This window comes from Halichoerus grypus, chromosome X (genome assembly GCF_964656455.1).
Source record: "Halichoerus grypus chromosome X, mHalGry1.hap1.1, whole genome shotgun sequence".
NCBI classification, from domain to species: Eukaryota; Metazoa; Chordata; class Mammalia; order Carnivora; family Phocidae; genus Halichoerus; species Halichoerus grypus.
This window is the reverse complement of record NC_135727.1, coordinates 27,000,434-27,023,627: the sequence shown is the minus strand read 5'-3', so window position 1 is coordinate 27,023,627 and position 23,194 is coordinate 27,000,434. Positions and strand designations below refer to the sequence as shown.

At 34.5% G+C, this 23,194-nt stretch overlaps 1 protein-coding gene across 6 annotated transcripts in view; it reads left to right on the top strand.

The window, feature by feature from the left end:
- The window catches only part of STAG2 (STAG2 cohesin complex component), a 129,546-nt gene that overhangs the window by 95,181 nt on the left and 11,171 nt on the right, over positions 1-23,194 (top strand). For all 6 annotated transcript variants that reach the window (XM_078064337.1, XM_078064332.1, XM_078064336.1 and 3 more), the window contains 11 exons: positions 16-86; positions 628-715; positions 809-889; positions 2,980-3,072; positions 5,926-6,100; positions 10,252-10,391; positions 11,811-11,912; positions 14,752-14,900; positions 16,392-16,520; positions 20,070-20,293; positions 22,947-23,136. In XM_078064337.1, coding sequence (XP_077920463.1) covers positions 16-86; positions 628-715; positions 809-889; positions 2,980-3,072; positions 5,926-6,100; positions 10,252-10,391; positions 11,811-11,912; positions 14,752-14,900; positions 16,392-16,520; positions 20,070-20,293; positions 22,947-23,136 — 1,442 coding nt within the window. The remainder of the gene's footprint in view (positions 1-15; positions 87-627; positions 716-808; positions 890-2,979; positions 3,073-5,925; positions 6,101-10,251; positions 10,392-11,810; positions 11,913-14,751; positions 14,901-16,391; positions 16,521-20,069; positions 20,294-22,946; positions 23,137-23,194) is intronic.

Genomic DNA, 23,194 nt, shown 5'->3' with positions numbered 1-23,194 from the left:
AATTAATATTCATAGGGCGAAGAACCTGATGAAGATGATGCGTATCAGGTATTGTCAACGTTGAAGAGAATCACTGCTTTTCATAAGTAAGTTGAATTTTAATGTTTCTGATTTCTTAAAACTGTAGCAAAATCAAAACCAACTTGCATGTTTTAGGGTTATAATGTTATCAGTTCTGCTAGATTTTTTTTTTAAATAAATTTTTTAAATATTTTATTTATTTGTCAGAGAAAGAGAGAGAGAGTACAAGCAGGAGGAGCGGCAGGCAGAGGGAGAAGCAGGCTTCCCGCTGAGCAGGGAGCCTGATGCGGGGCTCAATCCTAGGACCCTGGGATCATGACCGGAGCCGAAGGCAGACACTTAACGACTGAGCCACCCAGGCGTCCCAGTTCTGCTAGATTTCTTGTGCTTGTATATAAAAAATAGTTGATAGAGTCATGTTTTGAATTGGGGAATAATTGACAGATTATCACCCACCATACTTTTTTAAAAATACATTTTTTTTTTTGTTGTGGGTGCCTGTTAAAAGTTTACTGTATTTACTTTGACAGCATTTTGTTAACATTCAAGTCCAGAATAAAAGTGATTAAGCTTAACTTTTAAATATAACTTGATTCCTTTTTACAGTGCCCATGATCTTTCAAAGTGGGATTTGTTTGCTTGTAATTACAAACTGTTGAAAACCGGAATTGAAAATGGAGACATGCCTGAGCAGGTTTTTATTTATTTTCAAGTTACATATTTAACTTCAAGAATGAATACTTGGGACGTTTTAGGTTTAACTGTATTCTCTTGCTTCTTTTTACAGATTGTTATTCATGCACTGCAGTGTACTCACTATGTAATCCTTTGGCAGCTTGCAAAGATAACTGAAAGCAGCTCTACAAAGGTTTGTGGTAGTTCAGTGGAGTTCTTATTACATTAAATATCATTAACTGTTTTCAGCAAACTTTTAATGCGATCAATTATTTCAGTAAAGTCTTGCTTATTTCTAAATTACTACTTAGGCATGTGTACCATTAGAAAGTTACGTTCGTAGATTGATGTATATTCAGTGAAAGAACATTAATATGTTTAAAGGTATGATTTTAAATTAAAAAATTTTCACATTTTAAGGTGGCATAATTTATGTATTTCCATATTCTCAAAAGTATTGAGAGCATATAGAAATATAGATTTTGTAAGTTATGACCAAGAGCTTTTGAAACAAGCATACAGCTATTGGATTATATAAATTGATGATAACAAGCCAGCTGCCCCTAGATCTTCTTATGCCTCAGTATTGTTTTGGGATCACGTTGTTCATACATAGGATCTTTCTACTGATGTTCCAAATTCACTGTAAATCACTTTCTGGTTGAGTATAATGTGCCAGCTACTGGGTAATAGAACTTTCAGAATTTTGTCCATAATGGTAATCTTTGATGTGTTGAGTAATTGAACTAAACAGTATTGCCTTTTGCGTTTGTAACCGACTGAGCCACCCTAGGCGTCCCTTGCCTTTTTCATTTGTAAACTGGAAACTTAAACATTGTACTTGCAATAGATGTAGCCTTAAATATTATTTGGGTACATTTTATAAATACTATGTAATATCTAGGAGATAGAGAATTTGTTGTTCATAGCTCTTTTTCTCAAAAACAGTTGTCTTGATAATAAGTTTCTTTTGCATAAAATCAGAATAATTTTATTTATTTATTTATTTATTTATTTATTTTTAAGATTTTATTTATTTGACAGAGAGATAGAGAGCACAAGTAGGCAGAGTGGCAGGCAGAGGGAGAGGGAGAAGCAGGCTCTCCGCTGAGCAGGGAGCTGGACGTGGGGCTCGATCCCAGGATCCCAGGATCATGACCTGAGCCGAAGGCAGCCGCTTAACTGACTGAGCCACCCAGGCGCCCCAGAATCAGAATAATTTTCAATGCTTAGAATTTCTCTGAGCTTTTAAAGTACAAGAAATGGGTATTTTCCTCTTGAAAAAGCAATTTAGTATTGTTGTTAGTGTATTTTTTGTCAAACAACTAAGAAATTTATTTAACTTAATATCAAGCTTATAGTAGGAACAATAACCATATTAGTAAATATGATTGCTCATCTAAGTCAAAAGCATTGAATTAAAAATTAAAATGGGAAAAGAGATTATATTTTAAGTAGAGAGGAAAGGGTAAAAATGATACTAAATACAGAATTATCCTGAAGCTTGGTTAAGTTTTCTTTACCAAATCAATCAAGTTAAACCTGTTCTTAGGAAAAGATTTATCTTTTTAATATAAGTTTACAAGACATTAAAATTTTTTAAAATTGGAATAATACTACAAAACTGATTTTTGTCCATCTCTCTTTTAAAAAGTACAACTGGTATCCTTCAAGTAAGAAATGAAAGATGCTGTCTCTTTTATTAGTCAATTTTTTCTGTTCATCAGTTGGCTGTCCTTCAAATTACAAAACGAGGATGGTGCATTAATCTTTACTCTTTAAGCATTCTGAGGTAGTAGATTCATTAAAGATAGCCATATACAGTCATATAGGTTTTCCCATTTTATTTATTTATTTATTTTTATTTTTATTTTTTTAAAGATTTTATTTATGTATTTGACAGAGAGAGAAACACAGTGAGAGAGGGAACACAAGCAGGGGCAGAGGGAGAGGGAGAAGCAGGCTTCCCGTAGAGCAGGGAGCCCGATGCGGGGCTTGATCCCAGGACGCCGGGATCATGACCTGAGCCGAAGGCAGACGCTTAACGACTGAGCCACCCAGGCCCCTCAGGTTTTCTCATTTTAAAGGACCCAGACCACTTCAGATATTATGCACTAGTATACCTGATATTTTTAAGGCTGCAGTTTGTTGCTATTTTTAAGAAAAATGGTCTAATCAAGTAGAGTAAATATAGTCAAATATGTGATAATATTTTATGTAATTTGAAGTATCTTAAATACTAAATGAGGTTTTTTTACAGTTGTTCATGTTAAATTTTTCAAGGAGGACTTGCTGCGTTTAAAGAAACAGATGCGGGTATTCTGTCAGATATGTCAGCATTACCTGACCAACGTGAATACTACTGTTAAGGAACAGGTTAGTAATTACTGTAGGTAGCCATCTTTTGTAAGCAACCCTTAATAAATATCTGAATTAATACAGAAAATGTAAGTAATACTGAGGTTGAGCAAAGCAGAAATGTCTTGTATCTGTCCATGTATATGATACTCAAAAAATAGATTAATAATTTCATATGGAGTTTATAAATTGTATTATAGATTACCCTCATTGTGGTTATTTTATGTTGTTATTTATGACTCACTTGGTAAACAGACCCATATATACAAATTAGATGTATGATATTACATAAGTTATTCTTGAAATTAATAAGTGCAAGTATGCCTCAGGGAGGGAAATGGGTCTGTATGGTTTTGTCATCTCTGAGAATATTATCAGATAGATACTGACATTCCTTCCCATCCTGATTGTGTACGTTGTTTTTTCTTATGTGGACTTTGTCTGAAATAAAAATTTTAATCATTTCCCTGACTTCAAAGTGTTACCTTCCCACTTCATATGCCCTCATTTTGAAAATACATTGTTAACTGTGCTGCCATAGGTAGTTTTCCCATCTGTAAAATGAATTCTGATCCTGGGACTGAGAACCTGTTTAGTTTTAATTCCCTAATAGAGGATTAAGCTTTTTTGTACATACGCTTTTTAAATGCTTCTATGGAGAAGACATATTTATAATAAGAAATATTAATAGTGATACAGTCAAAGTGGTTATGGTGATTTCAAGGTTTTTTGACCATTTCATTCTCTTTAACTTTTGCATATTGGGGTGGGTAGAGCCCCAGCAGTCATCACAAATGCTATTTTCAGCAGTTTGTGTTATGTTGGGTATGGTTTATTTTGTTTTTTATTTTTGTTGTTACTATTTATTTTAAATTAGGGTATATTTACTTCTTAAAGCTACTATGAAAGTAGTTCAGATATGGTCATCCAACTACAAAGCGATTAGTAAAGTCCTTCAACCTTTGTGATTGTCACTTGTCTTTATTTTATTTTAAAATATCAAAACTGATTTCAGTGAAATACATTTAGAGTTTTATAGTTAAAAATTCACATTCAGTATCCAACTGTTAATTTCATTTTTCTTCTTCCAACTCCCATTTGTTCCTCCCATACGTGTATGCTTGGGCATAAATAAATTAGAAGTTATTAAATGGCCAAGATCCAGTAACTGACTTTCACATTTTTTCTTGCAAAAGTATGAAGTATATTCCTATAATTATTACATTACTGAATTCTCCAGTTTTAAGTATGTAGTTTTGAATTGTAGCAATAAAGGATTTGGAAATTTAATTTTCATCTGTACAATTCACATGAAAGAAACCAAAGTTTCTGTAGGTAGTAAATTGAATTTAGAGTTAAACTCCTAGGACAGGATTTTAATGAAGTATACATTGATCCAGAATTAATAACATGAAATAACTCCTCTTTGTTTTCATATGCCACCAAGATACTCAGCTTAGTATTCCCTATTTCTTTCTTTTTTTCTTTTCTTTTCTTTCTTTTTTTAAAATTTATTTGACAGAGAGAGACACAGCAAGAGAGGGAACACAAGCAGGGGGAGTGGGCGGGGGAGAAGCAAGCTTCCTGCAGAGCAGGGAGCCCGATGCAGTGCTCGATCCCAGGACCCTGGGATTATGACCCGAGCCGAAGGCAGATGCTTAACAACTGAGCCATCCAGGCGCCCCAGTATTCCCTGTTTATTAAAGTATTAACACAATTCCTTATGGGTTATCATATGTAACCTCCCATATGATCTGTTGTTCAGGCCATGGCAGTTAATTATTTGGTCATGAAATATCTTGTATGTCAGTCTTCCAAACAGCTTCCAGAAATATGTCCTGGTCAATTCACTTGACCTGCCAATTCACCTTATTAGTAAATATCACCATCCTTATCACTCTGTTTTCTTATTGTGTATGTTGCAAAAGTTTTTGTAAACTCAGATATCCTGATGGGTATAAATGACTACTATAGTAGTAAAATGAGGAAAGACTGAAAGAAGAGGTAAAAGCATAAAGGAAAAGAGAAAAAAGTAAATGTGGTTAGTTCCAAGAAGGTAAAAACATTATTGAGATCTGCTTTGTGCTCTCTGCTATCTGTCTAGCAGTAGTCTTCCTTTAAATGTAATTCGCTATTGACTTTGTGACCCCCAAATTCTATTTTTGTTACCCTTTCCCAACATAATTAAAAATTTCCAGTTTTCTTCTGAATACTTTTACCAGTGTTTGACTCCATTTAAAACTAATGGCAGAGTTTTTATAAAGCTCCTTGAGATAGAACCTTGGCTTTATGTTTATTATGATAGTATCATGTTTGTCTGATGAGTGAGTAAGCAGGCACATAGTTCGTTGTGTTTTTTTCTACTTAATCGCTACACATATTGAGAATGAGAGTGTTTAAAAAGTACCAAGGACTTTGTGATCTCTCTTCTAGGAGTTAATTGATCTCCTTGGTATAAGTTTTTGTCTTCCATAAAGGAATGGAATGGTACCAAGTTTATATGTTATTTCATATTTAGGGATGTATACCATGAGGCATTGTCATAAAGTGTAGAATGGGGTTTGGAGTCAGAAAACCTGAGGTTGAGTCCTGACTGCATGTTTTGGTAGTGTTAACATATTGTACAAGTCACTTAAAGTTGCTGAAAATAATATTTGTGAAATTACCTTGCAGTTAGTAAAGCATGATTGCAAATACTAGTAATCATTTTACAGAAATTATATTCCTCAGCTTTAAAAATTTAGGAAAATACTATACACTGATTTTTCTTAAAAGTTGGATTCTGTTTCTGTGTTAAATATATGTTACTTGTGGCAGTTGGTGAGAAACCTTGGATTATAGCACGCTGTACTTTTTTTTTTTTTTTAATAGGCCTTCACTATTTTGTGTGATATTCTGATGATCTTCAGCCATCAAATTATGTCAGGAGGGCGTGACATGTTAGAGCCATTAGTTTACACCCCTGATTCTTCATTGCAGTCTGAGTTGCTCAGCTTTATTCTGGATCATGTCTTCATTGAACAGGATGATGATAACAACAGCGCAGGTAATTTTATTGGCATCTTTTTGTTAAGTCTTTGCATCCACCATAAATTTAAGTAACAGTGATGTAAAGTGTTGCAATACTATTTGTTATTTGATTCTGAAAACATAAAACACAGGTGCATGTTCCAGCACATTTGTATTAATTTTTTGTAATATTGTAAAAACAAGGTGATATCTCAGGGCGTAGGCTTTGGAATCAGATCTTTGCTTCTCACTAGCCCCAAGCCTATTTATAGCTACCTTACAGAATTGTATGAATTAATTAAGCAAAGTGACTTGCGCAGTGCCTGGGCATGAAATAGGTACTCAGTAAAATTTACTCCCTCTTCCCCTTAGTCATTGGTAATACCAGTTTTCAAGTAGTTTGAGCAGAATAAAGTGTTTCTTTAAGTGACATTTTTGTTGTATACTTTTATAACATAGGTTTTCATATTTTGGGGGGGTATTAAACTGTAATTTCTCAATGTTAGAAGATGTTTGAAATTGTTCTACAAATGTCTGGGGCAGTACAGAATGTTCACAGGAAAATAATCCCACCAGCCTTGCCTGGTGTTGTTACTCTTTCTACCCTAATTACATACACAGATGTCTTACTTGAATAAGAGGTCATGGAAAAAAGTGTTGGGTGGCTTCTTTCTGGGTTTGGTTTTAATATGAAGTTATACTTGAAGGACAATATAACATCGATATATGTGCATCTCGATATATATACTGACATATCATTGCAAATCAGATTCTAAATGCATATAATTTTAGACATGGCTTATAGCTTATTTTCAATAAAGAACTTTGTTATTAAGTATTTAAAACTTAGAAGAGAATTGAGAAACCTAGAGTAGCAAAAACAGTTGTCAAAAGTCCATGTACTAAAGTTTACATACTTAAAATTTTTTACCTTTTACTTTGAGTTGATGGTTTAGTTACACTTTTATTTGACATTTATTGGTCAGGCAGTACACTAGATGCTGTGGATATCAAAAAATGAGACAAAGGCTTTTCCTTTAAAAATTCAATTCAAGTGGAAAAGACAGATCTAAAAACAAGTAATTATAATGCAGTTTGATAAGTAGTAGAAGCATGTTCACATTGTTGTGGTCATGTCGAGGAAGTTTTAACTGGTCTGGGAGTCAAAACATCATTGAAATAAGCTAACATCTGAATTGGATGCTAAAAGATGAGTAGGAGTTTTTAAAACTTCTTTGGGAAAGCATAGCTGCATTCCAAAAATTGATACAAAATCAGTTTTGGTTTATAATCCTTTTGTTATAGTTGGGGGACTGCCTCTCTGCTTCATTTACACCATAGAACTAGAATCAGAATAAGCTTGCCAGTACTTCTGAATTTTCTAGGAGCTTCTTGAAATTACACTCAGTCTTACCTTCTTGGACCTCCCCCCCATTTAAAAATGAAATGTATTCCAGTTTTTTTGAAAAATGTAAAATATAACATATTTGTCCATATCTACCACCAGCATTTGTCAAATTTTGTTGTTTGTTACCAATTTTTGGGGGGAGGTGGGGAATAAAGTATAGATACAAAAGAGCCCTTATTTGTATCCCTGTCCAATCCTATTATTTTTCCCTGGAGATAACTGCTATCCTGAATTTGGTGTTATCATGCCTTTGCATTTTAATTTTATTGAACAAGAGTTTATGTATCTGTTAACAATATATAGTTTATTTTCTGTTGCTAGGTTCCATATAAATGGTATTATGTTGAACATTTTATTTTGCCTCTTGCTTTTTTGCATTAACATTTTTGAAATTTGTCCGTGTTGACATATGGTTATAGTTTATTCATCTTGACTGCTGGATATTATGTAATACGAATTAACCCTACTTTATCCTTTTATTAAAAAAACAGATTTTATTTATTTATTTGACAGCGAGAGAGCACAAGCAGGGAGTCTGATGCGGGGCTTGATCCCAGGACCCTGGGGTCATGACCTAAGCTGAAGGCAGACACTTAACCAACTGAGCACCCAGGCACCCCACATTATGCTTTTTTTAAAAGATTTTATTTACTCATTTTAGAGAGAGAGCACGAGCAGAGAGGGGCAGAGGGGGAAGGTGAAAAAATCTGAAGATTTTGCGCTGAGTGTGAGCCCAATGCAGGGCTCAATGGGGCTCTATCCCATGACCGTAAGACCATGACCTGAGCCGAACAAGAGTCGGATGCATAACCGATGAGCCACCCAGGCACCCCTACTTTATCCATTTTTATATTGGTGAACATTTAGGTGGTTTTCAATTTTTTCCCTATTATAAATAGTGTACAACAAATGTTCTTATACTTACCTGCTTGAGCACATGTGCAAATGCTTTTCTAGTACACACCTAAGAGTGGAATTGCCAGATTATATAGTCTTTGTGCATCCTAAATTTGACCACATGTAGCAAAAATATTCTCCAAAATGGTTGTATTGTTTTATTCTCCCACCAGCAGCATGAGTTTCCATTGGTTTTCATTCTCATCTAACCCCTGGTGTTGTAGACCCATGGTTATTTATTTGATTTGTTAGCCCATGTACATGAGGTGAGAAGGAGAGAGTAAAAGAGAATGCTTCTAGAGGCATTGACAACACAGAATAATGCAGTTGACATCTGTGAAAGGTCCAATATGTTAGATACTTCTCTAACATTCTTTAATCCCCACAAAAGAAAAGGTGGCTAGTTTTTGATGAGAAGTGAGGGAAAAAAAAAAACCCAGGGTGCCTTGACTGGCTCAGTCAGAAGAGCATGCAACTCTTTGATTTCAGGGTCGTGCGTTCAAGCCCCATGTTGGGTTGTAGAGATTACCCCCTCCCACACACACACCTTAAAAAGGCGAAAAAAACCCAAAATCAGAGCTCAAAAACTGGTTAATTAATATCTGGGTAATTTAGTCTGTAGGGGGAGAACATCTACACACATGTACTTCCTAAAAGTAGTACTGAACAGTGATTGGAAACAGTATTGTATAGAAATCCATTATAATCATGGAGACATTTAGAAAAAGTTTATATATTCAGTGTAATCTTCTGAAAGAGTAAACAGTATATTTTAGGTTTCTAAGCAAATGGCTTTGGGATTCTGGAATATGCACTTGTGATAGTAAAACTTCGTCTGATGGTCTCTTAAATTCCTATTCTCAAAATTTGGTTTTAACTTACTAGCAATTATTGAAGATTATCAGAGATAGGGTAAAATAAACATTTGTTTTAAAGAACATTCTCATTTTACAAATTATTTTTTTGATATTGGGAACCTTATATTGAAGACCTGACAGGAAGTGCACCTACAGTTCACAAAGGAGGAAATATAAATGGCTAATAAATGTATGAAAAACTTGAACTTCACTGCTAACCAAAGAAATGTAAATCAAACTAAGGTAGCTTTTAATAAGTAATTTTGTTTGTAAAGTTTGTTCAGAGGAAAATTCTTTACGTAGTTTGTGTAAAAGGCTTCATCACGATTTTATTTGCAATATCAAATAATTAGAAATAATCTTTTGGCAGTACTTGGAGACTATAGTCCAGCTTTCTTGACTACGAAGTTGGAAATAAGTCTGTTTCCTTGATAACTCTGAATGTCAACATCTCACATAATGGATCAGAGCAGAAATATGTGAAGTTATCTTAAAAAGACAGAATAGTTCCTAGGTCAGACTTACTGAGTATATGTAATATATATAAAATAAGTATGTGTCAGTAAGAGTTGGGGGCAAGGTGGGATGGGGTCATCCTTGGAAGGGATAGGAGAATTTCTGAGGTTGGCTCCCCCCCCCCCCCCAGGGCCTTAACCAAGGGACATTGAATATGCAGATCTCAGTGGCAAGCGATCATAATAGGGAAGTGGATGAAAGCGTTAGGCAGACTCAGCCTGATTTCACTAAAACATCAGTTCCTCTGACTCACTCAACTTGTTCCTGTTACATGTTCAACAAGCAGCCTTATGATTACTATTTTAATTTGCAAAAATTTTGTCTATTGGGATTAGTGGACTGGTCATTCACTGAGATATTAAGTGTGATTATAATTTGTATTTTATTTAAATGTGTTTACTGTATTTTTCACATTCTCCAAAATAAAGGTATTTTATAGTGAGAATTAAAAAATACATATGGCTGAAGTAAAATACAGATGGCTTAATGTTTGTAACTTTTTTCCCCCAGATGGTCAGCAGGAGGATGAAGCCAGTAAAATTGAAGCTCTGCACAAGAGGAGAAATTTACTTGCAGCATTTTGTAAGCTAATTGTATATACTGTGGTGGAAATGAATACTGCTGCAGATATCTTCAAGCAGTATATGAAGGTAAAGTTATGGATAGCAACTTATTTTTATAATGCTTAAAAGAAAATGAATGTAACACTGGCTTTTATTTCTGATTGCTGTTAAATTTTTTAAATAGTAAATTACTTTTCTAGCATAAAATAAATTTCTTGTAAAATTTAACATTTTTGGTAATACTACTTCATACTTCTAGTCTTCCATTAATGGACATTTTGGGTTTATTGAGTTCACTTCATTCAGAATATTGGAAACATCTTGTCTTGGGTTAGCTATCACTATTAGAATTTACCTTTGTGGTTTAGTTTAAGACAACAGGATGGTGTTCCTCCTCTGCTTGATGTAGCATAAAACAGGTATTGTTCTAGGAGTCAGGAGACCTGGCTGCTATACTTTTGGCTTGGTTACTATGCAGCTCTTGACCTTGAATAATTCAATACCTTTTGTGTCCTGCCTTTCTTTCATTTGTTCCACTGTGATAACTAAGGTTCCTTTAGGCTTTGAAAATCTGATTTGATTCACAGTGGGTTATTCACAATTTTCATTAAGTACCTGTGAGATTCTCTAATATTTAAGTGGTAGTAGAAAGGATATTATTAATTATACTAATGAAATATAACTAAATATGGTAAGATAGATTTTACTTGAGAAAGGATTAAAGAAAAACTAATTATAAATATAAACTTTTTTAAGCCTTTGCTGTCACCAAATAAAATATGTAATAAAGTGGTCAAAACCTAATTAATTAATTCTCTCCTTGAAATATTTTTAGATTTTTTTTTTAAAAACTAAGGTTGTGAAATTGTTTTACAAGTTTTAAACTTTTTAGACTTAAGTATTATAAAGTTAGTTTTATTAGTCATAAGGGCATGGTTATCCTGTTGTCTCAGAGTTATGTATTCATTTTGAAACAAGATCTTAAATTAGAAAAAGATTTCATATTCAGTGAATGTGATAATACAAATGTCGACACACAATGAGTTTTCTTTTAAATGTTAATAGGCTGTTAGTTTCTATAAGCCAAATTAATAAAGTTGGAAACTGCAGGTGATCTACATGCCAGTAAAATGAATAAGCTTTAAAAGTAACTATAATTATATTCATTGTCTTAATAATTCACAAAGAGCGCAAGAACTTTGTTTATATCCTTTGTGTTATTTCTGAAAGTGTGCATAGCCTGATTATTGTTTTACTCCACACCTCCTTAAAACCAGTCTGGAGCTTAAGGTGATTGGATCTCAACTGTCTATTTTGGAATTTACCGGTGTTAGGGATTAATATGCTTAGAAATTATCTTAAAGTTTCAGTAACATTCTTTTCTCTCTTTGAATGCATAATTTCAGCCAAATACAAATTTTGTGACATACTACTCACATGAAACTAGTCTTATTGTCTAGGACTTTTAAGAGATAAAGCTCTAATTTGTACAAATTTCTTTTCTAGTATTATAATGACTATGGAGATATCATCAAAGAAACAATGAGTAAAACAAGGCAGATAGACAAAATTCAGTGTGCAAAGACCCTTATTCTCAGTTTGCAGCAGGTAAGATATGAAGAGTATCAACTTTAGGCGAACGTAATTAATACCTAATAGTTTTCAAGATAACAAGTAGAAAACTGGGCAGAGATGCAATAGACAGTTCATAAAAGTAGAAATAAAGATTTTCAACCTCACCAGTAGACACTGCAAACGAGATCATTTTTTGCTTTCGGACTGGCAAGATTGGCAAAAAGCTATCTAATGTGTGGGGGAAATAGTACTGTCAGCAGTATGTATTGGTACAACCTTCCTGGTAGGCAGTTTGGCAATATATGTCAAAATTTATAATATGTATGCCATTATGGCAGCAATTCTACTTTTAAAATTTTATCCGAGGTGGTAATAGGACAAGTTTACAAAATGGGGTATACCATATTACACATGGCAACAGTGTTTATAATAGCAAGAAATTAGAAATAATCCAGATGTCCATGAAGAGGATATTAGATGAATATATTGTGTAGTGCATCTCTGCAGTGGTTATTGTGTAGCACTTAAAATTAGTGTAGATCTGTATTCACTAATATGTAAAGATCAGAATATATAGTTTGAGAATAAAATGTAAAAGATTAGGGGTACCTGGGTGGCTCAGTCGTTAAGCGTCTGCCTTCGGCTCAGGTCATGATCCCAGGGTCCTGGGATTGAGCCCCGCATCGGGCTCCCTGTTCGGCGGGAAGCCTGCTTCTCCCTCTCCCACTCCCCCTGCTGTGTTCTCTCTCTCTCGCTGTGTATCTCTCTGTCAAATAAATAAATAAAATCTTTAAAAAAAAGTTTAAAAGATTATAGTACAGCATCCCTATAAAATTGTACTTATCTGTATATCTATCTGGAAAAATAATCACCAAAATTTTAGCTGTGGTTAACTTGCTCTGGTAGGTATCAAGTGAATTTTACTTTTTTCTCATTTCCATATTTATTTTAATGAGCATTTTTCAATCTTATAATCAAACTGCAAAACTCATTTTCATTTTGACACTGTTGAGGTAGGTTTAATTGGAGAAAAATCATATGCTTAGTGTACTTTTGTCTCTGGAGACCAAATGCATGCAGAATATAACCTAACCTGTTTCAATTTCATAAGTTTCTTGCTTTTAAGAAATCTAGGTGTTGGGGCGCCTGGGTGGCTCAGATGTTTAAGCCTCTGCCTTCAGCTCAGGTCATGATCCCAGGGTCCTGGGATCGAGCCCTGCGTCCGGCTCCTGGCTCGGCGGGGAGCCTGCTTCTCCCTCTCCCTCTGCCTCTCCCCCTGCTCATGCTCTCTCTCTCTCAATCTGTATCTCTGTGTCTCAAATGAATAAATAAAAATCTTCAATAAAATAAAATAAAAAGAAATCTAGGTGTTAAATTTCTTAGTCCCATTTGCATATTTGGATATTCTTTATTAAAGTTAATAGAATTTAAAAGGTTTTGAAAGGTAACATTTAAGTAACTTTTCCTATAAAATAATAGCTGCTCGCTGTAGAGATTTTAGAAAATATATGAACTAGAAAAAATACAACTTATCTTTGTTTTTCACTTAACAAATACGTTTTTAGTTTTTAATAGCCTTTTTAGTCTTTTTATGCCTATATGAAATCTTAAGTTTTATAAAAACTAAACCATATTGGGCATTCTATTTTCCAAGCCTGAATTTTTCATGTTAATAAAACCATAACGCTTTCATGCCATTAAATACTTTCCTGAGCATATTTATTTATTTATTTATTTAAAGATTTTATTTGACAGAGACCCAGTGAGAGAGGGAACACAAGTAGGGGAGTGAGAGAAGCAGGCTTCCCACTGAGCAGGGAGCCCGATGCGGGGCTCTATCCCAGGGCCCTGGGATCATGACCTGAGCCAAAGGCAGACGCTTAAGGACTGAGCCACCCAGGTGCCCCTCCTGAGCATTTTTAATGACTGTATAGTATTGTGTTTTATACAGGGACCATAATTTAACCAAGATCTCTTCGTGTTTTTTTTTTTTTTTTTTTTTAAGATTTTATTTTTTTGACAGACAGCTAGAGAGGGAACACAAGCAGGGGTGGTGAGAGAGGGAGAAGCAGGCCTCTTGCTGGGCAGGGAGCCCGATGCGGGGCTTGATCCCAGGACCCTGGGATCATGACCTGAGCCGAAGGCAGATGCTTAACGACTGAGCCACCCAGGAGGAGCCCCAAGATCTCTTCTTGCTTAATGTTGAGGTCTTTTACAATCCTTGCCATTACAAATACCACTAAGACATTTTTGTACCAATGTATCATGCACAAATATTATTCCTTTGAATAAAGGCCAATAATTAGAATTGCTTAGTCAAAGGACATCAAAATTTTACAGCTTTCAATACAGATTCCTCTATAGAAAGGTTATCTCAGTTCATGTTTCTAGCAGGTCAGAGTGCTCATTGCATAATATTCTTATCAGTAGTAGCCATTATCTGTTAAAAACTTCGGCCATTCAGTAGTTGAAATATTGTATTTTGTTGTGCTTACTTATGATGGAAGTATTTGATGTGAAGATGCATCATGTAAATGTAAAGTAACAGCATAGTTGCCTAATAATTAAGTGGGTTTCCTTTTTCTTTATATTTTTATATGCTGTTTTAATATCCAGTTAACACCAGCAGAATAGAATTATGCCGTAACTTAAGAGTTTCTAATGTCTGTAACTATCTCTGGTCTGAATATGTGAAGTACTATATTTTTGTTTATTTGTATCATGTTTTTAAAAATCCATGTTTTAGCATAAAATGCAGTGCCTCATTTATGAGCATCTAGTATATTTTAAATAGAGAATATGGGATCTTAAAAGATGTTAGTAATCTATAATTATAACAAAACTTTAACGTGCTTTCTTTCTTTCCAAACAGCTTTTTAATGAAATGATACAAGAAAACGGCTATAATTTTGATAGATCATCCTCAACATTTAGCGGCATAAAAGAGCTTGCTCGACGTTTTGCATTAACTTTTGGACTCGATCAATTGAAAACAAGAGAGGCCATTGCTATGCTACACAAGTAATCTCCAAATATTTTATTCAGCTCTCCTTTTTTTAGTCATGAAATTTTTTGTATTTACCTCTTTTGTTTAGAATAACCAAACGCTTTATTATTTTTTTTCAAATCTGTGACATATCTCCTTTCTTGAGAACCAGTAATAATGCTATCTCCATTAACACATGTGTTGGGACTAAAACTTCTCTTATAGAAAGTCTTTGCTTTAATTAAAACAATACAAAATCTTTATAAATTATGTGAAGAAAAGCAACACATATTCATCAGGTATTATAAAATCTCTTTTAACAGCTTTTATTATAATCTCACTGCTAGATAGAGAAATTTTTGAGATTTGATTGAATTTTTCTGATTCTGTTTTCTATTTTGTAGTGACCTTTTCCCTTGTTTTGAGCCACAGCCTTCTTTCTGTCTGCATATATGCTTTGGCTTATCAAAATTGGAAATGATCTGATTTTATTTTGGGCATGTAATTTAGTGCTCAATCATATTTTCAAATATGATTGTATTTTAGAGTTTTAACATCACCAACACGTGGATAGTAATACCCTTTATTTCTTAATTCTGGATGAAGAGCCTAGCCTCTGGGAAAATGAGGAGGCTTGGACTCTGTTTTATGAAAGTTCTCTGTTTGATTTGTGTCTCTTTTACTCCTTACTTAGTTATAAAAATGTTAAATGTCTCCCTACAGATATTTTTCTGCTCTTTAAGTTAGTCCCATACCTTCTCCAACTTTAACTCACTCTCTCCTTTCACTTTGCTCTAAAAGTCTCAAATTCCTTTTTATGCCTCTTAATAATACATTGGATGATAATAGTAGGTAATATTTAAGGACCACACATATAGTGATTAGTGATTATTTTGAGAAGGTAATATATTATTTTTTTCATGTAATAGCCTGCCTTCTTTACTCCCCAATTTCATCTGGATTGTTTTTTACACAGTTACATTTTTGATATAGTATAAGAATATAATGTTGGGTTGTTGTCTTGATTAGAGGTATTTATTATTATGTAAATGTAGTTAAAATAGACCCTGAGTGAAGCTTAATTTTTAAATTTACTCTTAAATGGGTCACTACAAATAGTTTTTAATAATTATTTTTAAGTTCTATAGTTATAATAGGTCTCCTTTATGTCTTGAAAAATATAGAAAATGTATTGATCATTACATGAGAGAATTTGGGCTATTTTCTATGAAGAAGAGAACCAAGGAAGGAATGTAGGTACACCAAACCACATTCAGAGTAAAGGCTAGCTGTGTGTATGTGTGTACCTGTGTGTGTTTTGTTTTGTTTTAAAGTAACAGTGACATAAAATGTAGATATAATTACTCATTCTCACACTATAGCCTCCTTTATTCTCTTTATTCCTCAGATTAAATGCATGGCAGAGGAAACATCTTCGTAGTGGAACAAAACTATAGAGAGAAATTTCCTTTTTAAGTTATCAAACTTGTAGTCCCTTAAATGTTTGTCTCTTGTTATTGTTGCAGAGATGGCATAGAATTTGCTTTTAAAGAGCCTAACCCACAAGGAGAGAGCCATCCACCTTTAAATTTGGCATTTCTTGATATTCTGAGTGAATTTTCTTCTAAACTACTCCGACAAGACAAAAGAACGGTGTATGTATTTGCTAAAAATATTCTATTTAATTTTGTTTTGAAATTCTTAAAGGTGAATTGTTACACATGACTTTTCTCCTTTTTGCACACACAGATTAGAATTTAGGTTTACATTAATGCACAAAAAACTTTTATACTTCAGAAAATTTATAATTTAGGGATTATAACTATGTCTTATGCATAATACTCCATTTTAATTCTGTGTGTTCCCCTCCCAATGTAGTTGTGGCTTTAGAGGTGTAACTTGAATGCTTTATGTATCCTCATCTGCATTCTTCACTTAGTCTAACAAAGGAGGGAACATTTAACAGACAATAATATTGGTAATTCATCCAGGAGCATCTTAGTCTGTGTGCTGAGCTGTGACTACACTGGAAAGTAGGTTTCCTTTTTATCTTTTTTTGCTTTAACTACTAGTCCTATCCTAACAGACCAGTTTAGAATACTTTTCTAGTGTAGTGTCCTAAAATGGTGACTTATGTGCTAAGAGAGCCCAACTAATGGAATTAGATTCTCAAAATTCACTGCCCTCTTTTGAGGTATAAAAGGGCAGAAGAATATGAATAACTCATATGTACCTCTTCTGAAAGTCTACCAGTATTTTGCATTTAAAGACAGTATACATTTTATGTGAAATTCTAAAGCAGACAAAACTAATCCCTGGTGATAGAAATCACAATAGTGGATGCTTTAGGGTTGTGGATATGAATGGGAAAAGGAACATAAGGTACTTTGTAGGAATGTTCTTTATCTTGATAGATGTGTGTGGGTTACATGACTGCATTTATTTGCAAAATGATCCAGCTGTACTCTTAACGTTCTGTGCATTTTATGCATTATATATAAATTTATTCCAATTAAGAATTACATTAACACTATTAATCAGAGAAATACAAATTAAAATAATGAAAAACCATTTATCGCCTAGCAGATTAGCAAAAATTAAGAAGTCTTGATAGTCTGAAGTATTGCCAAAGATGTGGAACAAGAAACTTTTATACATGTTGGTGACTGCAAATTGGTATAAGACCACTTTGTGGAGCTATTTGGCAATGTCTAGTAAAGTTTAAGATTCTCCCTATCTCATGATCTAGTAATTCTATTCATAGGTAGATACCCTAGAGAAACTCTTACATGTGCGTACATGGAGAACCATAAAAGAATTTGACCATTGCATTGTTTGGAAAGAGGAAAGCTCAAAACAACTTAACATCTATCAATTAGAAAATGAGATCAATAGGTTTTTATACAGTGGAATATCATAAGCAGTCAAAATGTTTAGATTTTTTTCAAAGTAAATATAATTCTTTAATTTTATTAAACACCCGGTCATTCTTCAAATTTCTGGTAGTCTCATGTCATAAATGACTTTCATTTTTACAGCTTGTTTGATTGAATTGGGATTGAAATAAGATTCACACACCCAAATTGATTATTCTGTTTTTAAAATCTTCAAAAATTTTGTCCAGCTTTATTGTGGTATAATTGACAAATACAATTATAATATATTTAAAGTGTACAACATGATTTCATGTATGTATATATTGTGAGAGGATCCCCCTGGTCAAGTTAATTAACACATTCAAAACTTCAGATATTACCCTGGGTTGTTTTTTTTGTTTTGTTTTTGTTTTTTTGAGAGCACTTAAGTTCTCTTTTAGCAAATTTCAGTTATACTGTCTTATAATAATACAGCATCATCCATCAATTATAATCCTGTTATATCCTCAGATCTCATTCATCTTTAAAAGTTTTTCCCTAAGTTTACTGAATATAGTTGACATATAACATTGTGTAATTTTAAGGTGTACAACATGTTGATTTGATATACTTCTGTATTGGAAAATGATTAACACCATAACATTAGCTGATGCCACTCTTCCAAAAATGGTTAGATTTTTAAAACAATGTTCAGTACAAAAAGCAAAGTATAAAACTGTTCTATAATGTTTACAGACAAATACATATTAAAAGTATATTATGATTTCAGTCATGTGGAATTTAAGAAACAAAACAAACAAATAATAGCGGGAAACAAAGAAAGGCAAACCAAAAAACAGACTCTTAACTATAGAGAACAAACTGATGGTTATTTGAGGGGGAGGTAGGTGAGGGGATGGGTTAAATAGGTGATGGGTCTTAAGGAGGGCACTAGTTGTGATGAGTACTGGGTGTTGTATGGAAGCGTTGAATCCCTAAATTCTAAACCTGAAACTAATGTTACACTGTATGTTAAGTAACTGGAATTTAAATCAAAACTTGAGGAAAAAATATATTAAAAATATAAAAGTATGTGTCGGGATGTAAGTTTAGGTTAGTAGTAGCCTTTGTGGCAGGGAAGAGGACAAAGGGAAATAGCATCAGGGAGGGCTCCTTATCTGGAATGTTCAGCTAAGCTATGTGGTAGGTACATATTTGTAAATCTTTCTACCAGTGAGTACAATTTGGCTCAAGCTCCATATCTTGTCGCAGATTGGTAACAGTTTTTAGACTGACAGCCAGTTCATAGTCCACACTTTGAGGAGTACTGTACTATTGTGTATGGCTGAAATAAAATTAAGAAATACTGAGCTAACACCAAGCGGTATCTTTATAGCTAATTCCTCCTATCCTTTCTCTTTAATGGTGTTCAAAACTGGTGATTCTGAATTGATTAGAATTAGTCATTATTATGACAGCAGATTATTTGGGTTGTACTTTTTATAGTTAGTTGACAAAAATTGTGTTCATGTATTTGAAGCATAATTTAGACAATAAAGCACTGAACTCTTAGTGTCAAAAACCTGGGATTTGAATCATGGTTATATTACTTTCTCATTCTTACCTTTTGCTTCCTCATCTGTCAAACAAGGAGAATATCTCCCTCACAGGATTATAAGAATAAAGTTGAAGATCCCAAGAGAAAAATGCCTAACACATAAGTAGTCTCACAAATGTTAGTTGAATTTTGATTGCTATATTACATATAAGCCATAGAATCCTTGTGATACTTGCATCCAAGGGTAAATGTATGACTTCCATCAGGCTGAAACTTTTTTGCAGATAGAGGCCATATCTTACTCATTTTTGTACCAATCCCCAGTGCCAGGGACATAGTGACATAGTGGATGCTCGACAAATACTAAGCTGAAATGATCTGGATTGTTTCGTTTAATGAAGAATCTTGATAGATACAAAATTGCTTGTCAGTGATGAAGCTGAGATTGAATTGTGAAGTAATGTGCCCCTGCTTATACAGCTAGGGGTTGGTGGAACTGGTACTAGAACCCAAATTGCATGATTTTAAATCAGTCCTCTTTGCAGAAATAATGACTTGGGTTTGTTCTTCTAGCAGAAGACCTGTAAAGTTAGGATAGAACAGAGACATATTAGGAAAGAAAACACTAACATCCTTTAGTTGTTACTATATGCTTTTTGTTTAATTCTAATCATTGAATGTTCCATATGGTATGTGAGCATTAAGATTATTAGGAGGAATAAATAAAAAGGAGGAAAAAAAGCTATGGTAGTTTTATGTATCAGAGCTAATGGTTTCTACTTCTTTTTAAGGTATGTTTACTTGGAAAAGTTCATGACCTTTCAGATGTCACTCCGAAGAGAAGATGTGTGGCTTCCTCTGATGTCTTACCGAAATTCTTTGCTAGCTGGTGGTGATGATGATACCATGTCAGTCATTAGTGGAATCAGCAGTCGGGGGTCAACTGTGCGGAGTAAAAAATCAAAACCATCTACAGGGAAACGGAAAGTAGTTGAAGGCATGCAACTTGCACTCAGTAAGAACATAGTTCATTCTCTTTATATTTACCCCTTATGTTTACCAACTGAATTGTCATTAGGTTCACCTTAGTTTTAAATTTGAGATATGTATTATTAAATAATATCTTGCACAATGTGTCCAGTGATGTGTTGTAAGTTTAGTGTTTTAAGCATTTTATATACATAAACTCAGTTCTCCTAACTCTTTAGGTACGTCCTCATTTTTCAGATGAGACAACCAGCACAGAGAGGTTAAGTAACTTACATAAGGTCACACAGCTGTTCAGTGGCTAGGCAATCTCACTCTGGAACCTCTGCTTTTTAATCACTATGCTATACTGTATATGTATAGGGATATGGACTCAGCATTATAGAGCTAATTGTTACTTAAGAGATCAGATTATCTAATTTAAGTGTGGAGCAACGGATTCAGGAGTTTCTTACTTTTGAATTTCTGTGAAGAGGTCATTTATCATGAAGAACTTGATAGAGATAAAGATTTCTGTGTGTAATCCTACAAGTAGGAATGCAATATGACGTTTGAATCTCTTGAACTCCTAACACTGTAGGGTTGGTTCGTAATGGGCCTGGGGACTTTTTCACTCTCCTTTGGAACCAAACAAATTAGCATAGTTGTCAAAATTTGTTCCAGTTACTGCTGAATAACAGACTGCCCCAAAACGTAGGACATCTCAGGGACATGATGTCTGATGTCTCAGCTAGGAAGACTCAAAGGCTGGTGATGAATCATATGGAGGCACCTTTACTTATGTGGTGCTAGCTATCACCTTGGGCTTTAGCTGGATTGTCTGCCAGAACACCTACATGTGACCTCTCCATGTGGCTTTTGGCTTTCTCACAGCATGTGACTGGGCTCCAAGAGCAAGTGTCTGAAGAGACAGGAAGTAGAAGCTGCCAGGTTTTTAAGGCCAGAAACTGGCACAGCATAATTTCCACCATATTCTCTTGACCAAGCAATTAGGGCCCAGCTTGGGACATAATCCTCCACCTCTTAATGTGAGGAGTGTCAAAGATTTGGGGGCCATATTTTCTAATTGCCACATAATTCTTCAGCCATCATCAGGTATATAGTGTTCAATACTTGATAGTCCCGTGGATTAATGGTTTTATCTTTTGTCCAGTGATATAAACGGATAAACATAACTGGTACAACCTTAAATTTAAGTCGAAAAGTTACCTGATTAAGAGATGATGTTTCCTGCACATCACTGTTAAGTTTTTCTCATCTGAACAAATAGTTAATTGCTACAGATTTATGCTGGGCCATCAAATTTCTCTTTTTCCTTAGACTACATGGAAAACAAATGAATTGGTATTGATATAACATCTTGAAGATAGATTATCAAACCAGATAGTTCAGCTTTTACAGAAAGAGTCCATACTCTTTGTTTAGGTTTTTGGAGAAAGCCATAGAAATTGGGGCGTTAGTAAGTTAGAAGAAGGAAGGATGACTGCTGATAGATTGGCCAGATCAGGGCAATTTTGAAGGCAGAATTGGAGCCTAAACACAGTAGAACTTAAGGGCTGATGTAATTATATTGCAGATTGTGAAATTTATGTCTAATCTCTCTGTTACTAGGGCATTAGCTACTAGTACATTCTCCTTTCCACTCTTTTCTTAAAAACACATCTGTGTGCACATGTATAATCTTCTAATAAAAGAGTTTTCCTGCAAACTCATATTCAGTCATCGAGTGCTATCAATTTCACCTCCCAAATGAGTGGATTCAAAAAAATTACTATGAATTCAGTAACACTTGCATGTGAATTTATCTTTTATTAATCATGGCAGCATCTACAGATTTGAAAACAAATAGCTTTTGCAGGTATGAAATCTGGTGTTTTTGGTCCAGTGCTTAATACGTATATGGATTTGTGCTCCCCTTGGAGTTGGTGAGCATCCTATACACTAGGAATCATTCCTCCATTATATTCATTCCTGTTCCCACCTCTAACTCACTTGGGCTATACAGTTAGCCTCCGAACTGGCCTGTTTGCTCACTAGTCTTCATGTTCTTCAGTCCACCTTCCACACTGCCACCTCATACCTTGACTAGAACATGTAACTTTCACATTGCTTCTCTTCCATAAAACCTTCGACAGATGTTCCGGTCACCTTAGCACAGCTTGTGAGACTTTCCGTAAATTGATTCCTGTCTCTTTATTTAGCCTTACCTTTTGCCGCTTACCCTAGGAGTATCAAACTCTTAGTTTGAACCATATGAAATTGCCATTTTTGCAGGTCAAAAACTGCTGAATATCAGCAGATTAGTATGGTTCAGTCACTGTGGTTTCGTGCCTCAGTGTTTTTGCTTATGTTCTTCCCCCTGCCTGGAAAACGTCACGGTTTCACCCAGTATCTACTCTAATTAGAAGTCACTTTTGGGTAGTTTGCTCTGATCCTTTTCATTGCTCCCATTCCACCTGTGCTGCCCTCTCTTGTAGCACTACCATGCTGTGTTCTCATTGCCTGTATTTTCTTTGTCTCCAAGGACAGGGATTGCACCTTATATATCTTGGTATCCCCCTGTTTCAAGCACTAGCATGTGGAAAGCAACCAGATGTTCGTTGACCTGAAAAGGTTTTAGTAGACATTTGGTTAGTCAAAATTAGTGACTGAACTTTATTGCTATTAATTTTCTTTTTTAGCTGAAGAAAGCAGTAGTAGTGACAGTATGTGGTTAAGCAGAGAACAAACACTGCACACCCCAGTTATGATGCAGACACCACAACTCACCTCAACGATTATGAGAGAGCCCAAAAGATTACGACCTGAGGATAGCTTCATGAGTGTCTATCCAATGCAGACTGAACATCATCAAACTCCTCTTGATTATAAGTAAGTACATTTGATCATTTTCTATACTGTAACTTTATTAATTACATAGAAAAAAGTT